General features: G+C 40.0%; 1 protein-coding gene across 1 annotated transcript; it reads left to right on the forward strand.

The window, feature by feature from the left end:
* Positions 1-6231: 6231 nt before the first annotated feature.
* Positions 6232-8111, forward strand: PRIN2 (Serine/Threonine-kinase). Its single transcript, XM_087686513.1, has 3 exons — positions 6232-6523; positions 7140-7235; positions 7742-8111. Exons 1-3 carry the CDS (start codon positions 6302-6304, stop codon positions 7919-7921), a joined length of 498 nt encoding a protein of 165 aa, XP_087542639.1. The 5' UTR covers positions 6232-6301; the 3' UTR covers positions 7922-8111.
* Positions 8112-10600: the final 2489 nt, after the last annotated feature.

Raw genomic sequence — 10600 nt, forward strand, 5'->3', positions numbered from 1 at the left:
CGAGGATTCATGGCAAACGAGGCAACTGCCAATTGGAGGGCCATCTGCACAGTGTTCAATGGTGGTCCGAAAAACGTAATGCAAGGAAGGAAGAGATCTTGCTTATTTCATTGGGAACAAAGTCTCGAAATACACATATCATAGTATGTGCACAAGAGTTTTCAAGATGAGCATAAGCGCTTGTGTCGCATGTGGAGGTGTGCGATCACGAAAGATGATGCAACAATGCAATATCGATTCATTTGGGCTTGGTGGGCCTCAAGGAAAGTTGCGGATTGCAATATACTAGCAATATATTGATGGCTTAGTTGGTGATATATCAAATATCCAAGTTGGAGATGGCACTTTGTCTGGGTAAGACTAGTTCGTAATAGTAGGATGTGACATGTGGTGCATTTGTTTTCTCACTCTCCATACCTTCTCGTGCTATATTTTTGCTTGGTAGAGCCAATGCGTGCAAGTTGGTTGGCAGGGGAGGGATTCAAGGGATCTATCAACTTGTACAATGCATGTGTCAATGATTTGGCCAACGCTCTACTACAGAGCACAAAACGACATGCATTCATTGGTGGAAAGTTCCATGGTGCAAGACCCAGTGCAGAGAAGCTTTTGAGTCGACTACAATAAGGAATTAGCCCCACACCTCGAGCAACAGTAAGGATGGTTAAGGAGGCGGCAAGAGGAATTGAATTGCATAAACATCCTGGTTTTCGAGGGGACGATGTGACTGTAGTAAGAAAATGCAAGGTTGATGGGAAAGTGGGGTCCAAGGAAGCCAATGCCTCTCATAGGCCTGAGTATGTGACCGAAAACATACCTAGAAGAAAGGGTACAAGAAAACTAAACTTTGAGGACCCTTTTCTTTTCAACCAATCAAGGGAAATATCACCAAATTGATCGGAGAAAATGGTGGTGGAGATAGTCCTTCATGACACCGTTTGGGCTATAAGAAGGATTCCCGCTCGCAGTCGTGTACAATGTCAAGGATGGTTGGGAGCAATGAGGAAAAATGCAAAAAACCTATAAAAAATATGTCACATGGGGTGCTTGCACCTTCATTTTGGGGCATCATGGATAGGTCTAGCTCAAGAGGAGAAGCTATCAATCAACATGGAATGCGGTTCCAGTTCAGGTGGTTTTGTAATGATAGTGTGGACCATACATGGAACATTTGTTCTTCCATTCAACACGCACCACCCAAGGTTCCACAAGTATGGTCAGTGGCATGAGGCACTATTTTGATCGTAGAAGAAATCCACATGTTGGAGAGTGGTGGGTTTGTTTTACAAAAGGCGGCATGAGAGGCGAATGTTAACAAGGGCTTGTATAGATATTGAAGAGCTGTTTCACAGACTGCAAGGAGAAAAGGACAGACTTAGTGTTGGCTCTAGATGCAACTGTGAAGGGCCACACAGTGGTGAAGACCTTGAAGCATGAGGTTTTCAAACTAGAGACAGCTAACTCAAGTGTCATGCATGAGTGTTATGATGTGCACATTGCAAAGAATCCAACATGTAATTTCTGGGATTTCATGGACCGTGCCGCAGAAGGAAAAGCGTATTTGGCATGCAAGCACCTATACTATGTGTACCTCTGAGTGTTTGGGATGGATGCAAATGTCAACATGTTTATACACAATCCACACTCATCACTGAAGAAAACTTGCACATTGTATTTGGAAGCAAAAGAACTTTTTCAGCACCACCTATATAGTGACCAGCAATGCAATGCCAACACTACCTCTCTTAGCACAACTGCATTTTATTTTGTTGAGAAGTCACCATTATACAATCCATTTGGATGGCAAGCCTTTGGTGAATTTGTCTCTCTTAATTTGACAAGTAAAAGCATGTTTCCCAGAGTTAACACAATATAAATGTACATTTGGATCGCTTGTATGAATTGTCTTGTATCATATTTGTTCGGGAGAGGAGGAGAAGGGAGAGAGAGGGGAAGGGGAGGAAACTATCAATGCATTGAAATTAAAGTTTTGAAAACACCGAGTGGCTACCCAAGCATTCACATTATGAGAGAGAGAGAGAGAGAGAGGGAGAGAGAGAGAGAGGTATTTAGGATTTAAGAGAAGCGTTTGTTACAGCACATGCCATAATCTGATGTGAGGCGTTATGATACAATGTGGATTGATCGCATGCCTGAGAGAGAGAAAGTGAGAGATAGAGGGAGATAAACACGGAGAGTGAGTGAGTGACTAAGATTTATATACGTATATATATGTATGCATATATATATATATATATATATATATATATATATATATATATATATATATATATATATATATATATATATATATATATATATATATATATGTGTGTGTGTGTGTGTATGTATGTATGTATGTATGTATGTATGTATGTATGTATGTATGTATGTATGTATGTGAGAGGGAGAGAGAGAGAGAGAGAGGTGCGGGCCATGGTATTCCATTCTTCCAAGGTGATCGCATGAATGAATCCACATTATATTCTAGAGAGAGAAAAATCGTTTACATGAGATGGAGTGCTATTTGATCGTGTGATAGAAAGAGAAAATAGAATATACACATAGAGGGAGAAACACAAAGAGAGAGAGAGAGAGAGAGAGAGAGAGAGAGAGAGAGAGAGAGAGAGGGTGAGTGAGTGAAGGTAATGGTGGCAATTGAGGAGGTGGTGGGGATAATGATAGTGGTGGTGGAGGTGGCAACAGTATTGGTGGCGGTGGTAGAGATGGTGGTAGTGGTGGTGGAGGTAGCATGGTGGTAGTGGCAGCAATGGCAGCAGTGGCGAAAACAGTGGTGGCAGTGGTGGTGGAGGAAGTTGTTGTGGTAGTGGTGGTGGAGGTCAAAAAAATCAAGGGGTGGAATAAGTGGACTATGTGGAACAAGAAATGGAGGTTGCCAAGAAAAACTCGCTTCTCGCACACACTCCATTCAAAGCATGAAGCTCTTTGTTGTATACTTGATGCCCAAACTCTTATTATAGCAATAAACACTTCACAATGATGTAGCTGATCAAGATCTAATCAATCCAAAATCCTTTTTGGAGCATCAATGCATCATTTGGGCATTGCAAACATTTCCCATAAGCATCAGTAGAGCATAAACCAATCAAATGCTTGTTGTCCAAACTAGAACTGTTCTATTATATGTAAAATAGAGAATCGAAAATTTCAAAGAATCAACTCTATATGTTTATAGCTATAGCTCTCTTTGTACTATTCATTTCTAGCTATAGAACACCTAAATCCAATCTTGTATGCAAAAGTTATGGCCAAAATATGAAAGTGTTGTTAGGTTGCCATATCTATCCATGACTTTTACAACATCCACTCAAAATGGATAGAATGATTGTTTCTTAGCTCAATAAGCACTTGAAAAGGCTCATCTAAGCCTTGGGAAGATCCTCCACAAGCTGGGAGCAAGCTGGAATAGCCGGGAGAAGAGAAGACTCAATGCATACCTCAGGAGAAAGAAACAATGGCTACCATGAAACCTTGAACTGAAGCTTCTTCACGGGGACTAACGCAAATGATCAATGAAGCTCCTCAAGTCCAAGCTTTCATACCATTTGAAAGGTAGAGGCCGAGTGGAAGCACACAAGTGAAAGTAAGAGCTATGGCAGATGGAGTAAGAGAGCAAGAGAGAGAGACATTGTATGTAGAAACTCCAATAGTCACAATGTGTGACTGGCCTTTCTTTATTCAATAGTCACTGAAAGAATAAAGACGAAGTGACAATGATGGGCACCTGACACATGTAGTGTATAGGTATGCGGGTACAATGTACAATGAGTAAATGTGGGTGGCTAGGCACTTTAGCCATTGAAATCTCCACATGTGTGAGATCTTGAGACCTAATGGGCATCCTAGATATGTAAACACCTCACCTTTCCTAATGCATTTAAAGCCATACTCATTGATGAAAGTTTGTTGCTCTCTAAACCCTAAATATAAAATCTCAGATTTCCTTTCATCATTGACAACTAAACCCAAAAGGTCAAAGAAGAGTTGATGGGGACCTAGAAGTTCTTCCAAATCATGTTGGCTAGTCCTAACAATATTTGAGTTTTCATTAGTGAAACACTGGGTAACAATGCTCCTACCATCAAGTAAAATTACCCTCCTTAGAATCCCTCTTTGGACTAGCCAATCTATCCTTGTCAAAAAAGGATCAATGATAAGTGCAAATAGCAAAGGGGCTATGGGGTAGCCTTGATGAACATTTATAGGGTAAAGGGTTTTGAAAGTGCACGGTTAATATACACTTGAGCTTCAACATTGGTAAATAACACCTGAATCATTGAAATAAACTTGGGGCCATCAAAACCCATCTTAGAGAGCATAGGTAGAATGAACTCCCATGACACACTCAAGCATAACCCTTGTCGGAATACATATTGACCAAAATGAATTCTTGACCACTTGCCAAAGCCTAATCAATACTAGAGGCTAAGTTTAAAATGGAATCTTGAATACACTGATCATATACAAATCTGTATTTCATAGGGTGGACAACACAAGCCAATAGAGTCTTGATCCTCAAGGCTAGAGCCTTTGCCATTAACTTGTAAGAAATATTCAACATTGTTAAAGGTCTCCATTGAGAGACTTTGATTCTTGTTGTGCCCTTGGGTATTACTTTTATCAATCTTGCATTAATAGGCTGCTTGCAAATACTTCTACTTTATGCATGAGATCACAAATGAAGTATAGTCTTCTCCACATTCATCCCAAATACATACGAAAGCATCTACAAGAATTATGTCTAGACCAAGTGATTTATCGTTTTTCATCCTTATAAGAGCATATTGTAACTCATCTTTAGAGAAAGGTATGGTGAGAATATCAGACTTCTCCTTGTTGATGATAAGGATTGTAGTCTTGGAAGAAATCCAATACCTTATTGTTAGATATGCTCAATGCCCCACCCTCGTAAGGTGGCACCAATGATCCATGGTGCTCTAAGTTGTAAGGCCCACATTATGAGGAGAAGCCATGCGTGAGCATGAACATTGGGTGGGTCCTGACTTGTATGTTAGATGAGGTCTTTGTAATCGGATGGCAAAAATGTGACCTTTTATGGATCTAGCCTCTGGCTTAGATAGAGTAGTTATGTTGGTAGCAAGTAAATGGAATATTCCCTGGCCGACTAGGAAAGATTCATAATATGGTCAGACATGCCGACCAGACTATCTTCTCGAGCTATAAAAGGATGACCCCTCTAAAGCCATCGTCAATGTATATTTCACCTAGTTAAAGTTCTTCTAGCTACCCTTAAGCTCTTTGCCTATCATCTATCTAGATCGTCATCTAAGCCTCATAGTGAAAGTGCACGAGTGGACAAAGCCATATTTGTATCAGTTCATTTGAAGTTAAAGCAGTCTTTGTTCTTCTTGTATTTGTGGTGTGTTCTCTACTGCTTGCTCAGATTCTATCCATTGTGCCATGTAATTTTTGCACTTATTTTCATAGTGAAATGATTAATGAAATGTTGATCCACAATGGTGACCATGTGTCTTTTGAAATAATGCTACAATCTCTTACTTGTCAGTGTGAATTACACCATCATCATCTTTAATGTAGCTAACCATCTCCCGTAATCTTTTCTCCTTCAATGAATTGAAGTGAAAGGAAGATGGAGCATCTCTCTCTAGTTCCCACCTAGCTTGAAGCTGGACTTTAATCGCTTCAACTTTATGTTTCTCTTACTCAGCAAGGTATGTTTTGTAGTTCTACAATGATTGTGTCAAATAGGTATAATTATTAGTTTCTCTAGGAGCATTAATAGGATCATTTCTAACCCAGATATCATTGCATGTATTTCTCCTCTAAGCTTTGGGTGTTGTTGATCTACCATAATGTTTTGAAATTCTCGTGAGAGCAACAATGCACTCCAACCATCTATTGATGGGATTAGCTTCCTCAAGCCTATTCTAATGCCAAGCCTCCCTGAGCTTGGCCATAAAATGCCGATCATCCAAAAAGGATGGAAACTTGAAAAGATATATAAGGTCTTCTATAAAAGCTTGAACAAGGCCAAAGATGGAAGCCCTAGAAACAACCTTTTCTATAAGGCTTTATAAATATTCTATTTTTATTAATATAAACGCATTATTTAAAACAACTTATGTTGTTGTGGTATTTTGTCAAAGTACCAAATAGCATTCTATAGTTTGCCACATTAGCATAGAAAGTGAGATGCTTGATATTTGCGAAAGCATATATCCACAATATCAGATAAGGAAATATCTTGTTGTGTGCCTACACTCATCATCAGAGAGAGAGAGAGCCCGCGCGCGAGCGAATGGCAGCCTGTTCTTCGTCTGCCGTGATACAAGGCACATGCAATGGCCTCACTGGTCATGGACGCACGGCAACAGTCCCTGCTCGCTCTTCCCTGGTCGCATGGAGAGACGGATTCGCCAGCAGCAGAAGTCTGCTGCTCGTCAGGAAGCCTCGCCGCCTCGCGGAATCGAAAGCTGCCAAGTTTACTACTGTCTGTGCTTCCTCCGAGTTTGCAGAGATGGTATGCATTCCGCTCTTTGGCCTGAGCAAGCTTTCTTTTGGCTTTGATGTGTCTCTGTCTCACGCAGAGGCTATGTCCTATGGATGCGCATTTTAAACTAAAATCTGAAGGCTAGCACGCATTTTTTCTTTCAATGTCTCTATTTATGATTTATACGCTGTTCTGCTTTGTTTGCTCCTATACCGAGGTTTATGCTGTGTCTGATCTGTTATATGAGTATTGTGTCACATTGGTGCCTGTTGAATGTGAGATCATGACCTAAATTGTTAAAGCAATCAGCGTAAAATCATGTGGTGTGGCAATTCAACAGCAATTCCAGAACATTATTATGCTGCACTGTCGTATGTCATTTCGCTTGACTGTTTGATTGGAGAGGAATGCACTACCTCTAAATCGTAGAAACCACTCCAGAGCTTTTTTGTCGCTGTGTTATCTGTCCTTCTGCACACTTGGATTCAGTCGTGCTTTTGCTATGGAACGATAGCTTTAGACATTTAAGCTTTATCCCTTTGTGACGCCTTCTCTCTTATCTGATATGTGCATTATTTTGCGTTAGACCCTCTCTTCAGCCATCAATCATCGGTGGTTTATTGTTTTTGTTGACATTTCATTTCAGGAAGCGGTCAAGTTTCGACAAGACCTCATTGTAGAGCTTGGGAAAGATAACAGCACCGCAGAGGCTAAGAACGTAATTGCAGACATTTGCACCAAGGTATTACCTCTCTCATGGTTACACAAATCAGAAATTTATAATACTGTTTTGGAAACTTGAAGCGCAGTTGGTTGTGACTTGACACAGGATTTGTTTTACATGTTTAACTTTGCTCCTTGATTTGTCCTTCCTTGCCTTCGCGGTGAAAATGAGTAGTAGGACACGGGAAGTGAATTGCCATGAAATATGTTGAATCATGAGCACATGAGAGCATTAGCCTCCAGAATTATGTTAATGTACGAATTTAAAGACAATATGTTGGTAGGAAAGCAGCATAAAAAGCAGCATAAGCTGTTTTAATTGTATGTCGGAAGCTCTTTTCAGTGCTCCTACCGCTTTTTTCTTCGATTTTAAGCTCTGTTGTTTGGTTGTATCTTTTCATTTTTTTGGAGTATGGTTCCCAAGAAATTTCTTATTGGTAATATTATGTAGTCTTACTATACAGAGACACTTATGTAAGCTGCATAAAGCCTTTTGTTCTTATTATTACCTTTTTCCTCCTGCAGGCTCTTCGAAGTTATGCAGAATCATATAATGGCACGCTCACCCCTCAGCTCTTTGAAAACATGAAGGCGGCTTTGAAAGAACAGGGATTGCCTACAACTTTTCCTCTTTGTGCAGCTATATGGTGGGTTCGAGCGCATTTTAACAAAGATTGGGACCAGTGGTCTTCAGCCAGACAATGAAACTCAAACTTTTACCAACAGTTCGTTACACCTAAAGCCATTCATTCAGTCTGGCAGAACGCGCATGACAAGTTTTGCAGAAACTAACTAATTTCTTGGACTCTCTTTTTGTCATGAGATTGATTCTTTGAATGTACTTGTAGCACCAATGTCGTAAATATCGTATCCTTGGACTTTGCGAAAACCAATTGATTGATGTCATAAGTCTTTCATGTTGATGAGGGGCTTAAAAATGATTAGGAATGGAAGAGTTGGAAGGTGAAAGTTCTCTATAGTGCAAGCTATTGTATGGCTCAGAGGCATCTTCATTGGAAGATCACGAGTTTAAGAAAGCGTTGTGGAACCTCCTAGCTGGAATGGCCTAACAGTCAAATACTTTCTTGCATTTCGGGGTGTCATTGCCACGTACGAATTGGAGGAGGAATCTTATTGTGGATAACAAAGAAGGCATGAAACGCTCATGACATGCAACTATCGAAGGATTATTGGCTTTGCGTTCCTTGTGTATAAAGTCGTAGCGAGAGGGTTATGTTTTCACTCAAAAGAGTTTATGATAAAAGCTCGCTGAATACCCTTTTGGTCATGTCTGGGAACCTGGACACTGCAACGGTATGAGGAGAATATGGGTTGAGACATCCCATCACCATCTTAACCTATGTTTAACCTTAAAGATGTATTGATGTTGTCACCTCTTTCTCCAAGGGAGATGGAAGAAATATAGCTGGGCGGTAGTGAGTGGCTGCAAGATTTTGAACCAATGTTGTTAATACTCTTGTTGATGATTCGGGTGATGAGGTCTTGCTTTGGGTACTATGAGGATTGGAGGATTACATTCTTGCTGAACAATAGGTTCATATTGATGTTGCAAGGGTGAAAGTGAATGTGAGATGGGACAAGGTGAAGTCCCCAAGTAATTGTCAATCAGTACCCTAAAATAAGCAAAAGTGGGCTAAAATCATAGTGCATGATAGAGGGCTTAGACTAATGACTTTGAGATTGTTGGCGTTTTGATATTTCTTTTGACATTGTTAGTAAGACACCTGAGATCAATGATGATGTTAGCTCTAAGACAAAGAAGCTAACCTTTAGCTATGTTGGCATTAGGTCCCTCACAAGTAGAGTTTTTGTTAGGCAAACCCTTCAACATGGAAGAGTTGGAAATTATTATGCAAAGAATGAAAAGGAAAAAGGTGCGAGGCTTGAATGGATTGTCGATTGAGCTCTATGAAGCCTTTCGGCCTGACAATGCCAACAACCTGTTCAAGATGCTAAATTGGTTTAAGTACTAGGGTGAGATTTGAAGCCATGTGAATAGAGGCCTTATGATGATAACCCATGAGTTGTGAAGAGGTAGAAGTGTTTCAATTGGAGGTCTCTCAAAATGCTTATTACTTTATAGAAGATTAGGGCAAAGACTTTAGCCTAGGGAAAGTGTTTTGACTTCTTGATCTTATCCCTTGTAGATTGTAGATTTGTTTTGGGTCAGAGGATACAATACCTAATTTTGAACAATGTGAAATTGATGGGTTATGCTCTATCATTAAAGGAGATGTATGTGTTATTTGAGGAAATGGATTTTTGTGAAGGCATATGATTGCCTTACTAGGGAGTTTATAAATAAAGTGTAGCAAATAGTGGGCTTTGGCATTGGATTTTGCAACATAGTAAATTCTCTCTTTACAAATGCAATAGTGAAGATGGTTATTAATGGGGTCCTATGTGAAGGTTTTGGTTTAAATTGGTTAGAATGACTAGCTTAGCCATCTTATTCGTCTTGGCCATTGAACCACTCCTATGGGTCAACCATCCAAAGGTTGAGCTAGGGTTGATAACAAATTTTCCTCTTCCATATGGTGTTTTGGTTGCAGCACAGATGTTTTGTAGACAACAATTTGAATTCAAGGAGGTTGAAGGATTCATGATGCATTAATTTCAAGCTTACAAATATGTTTTTCTTGCATGTAGAGCTAAAGTCAATCCAAGCAAGATAGAGGCACTTAATTGTCATTGGATCGATGGCTAATTTAACTTGGGTTCGAGTTGGTTAGGCCTAGTGATATATTTAGGTATTTGGGGGTTCCATTGGCATAGGTGTCACTATGCCTCAAAATTCAAGTGGTTGTTTACGATAATAAAAGTAAAAGTTCATACTTGGGTAGAGTGGGGCTCCAATGGCACCTAGGTAATAATCAAATGTATCATGTAGTCCCATGCCATGTTCATGGTGCTATTTTTCACTGCAACAAGACCAACCATAGGAAAGTGGAAATGTTGTTTTGTTCCTTGTTGCGAAACTATGGGGGCAAGAAGAAATGGCCAATGATAAGGTGGGCTTGAGAATACAAGTAAAAGTGCATGTTTGGGGGTGAGTGGAGATCCAATGGCACTTTGCTAACAATCAAATGTACCATGTAATCCTATGTCATGCTCGTGAGTGCTTTTTTCCCTTCAACAAGACCAACTAGGGAAGAATGGAAACTTTGTTTTGTTCCTTTGTGTGAAACTATGTGGACAACAAGAATTGGTCAATGATAAAGTAGGTTGAGACTACCATGCTTAAAGATGGAGGTGGCTCGAGATTGGAAAGGGTAACAAGCAAGGTAAAGAGCATCAACTTTGCTCTTTTTCAGAGAATGGATTGGTCTTAGCCTAGGCATTGTGGTACATTGCATGGTTGTG

Source organism: Lygodium microphyllum, chromosome 10 (genome assembly GCF_053477565.2).
Source record: "Lygodium microphyllum isolate KBCC chromosome 10, Lygodium_microphyllum_v1.1.10, whole genome shotgun sequence".
Lineage (NCBI taxonomy): Eukaryota > Viridiplantae > Streptophyta > Polypodiopsida > Schizaeales > Lygodiaceae > Lygodium > Lygodium microphyllum.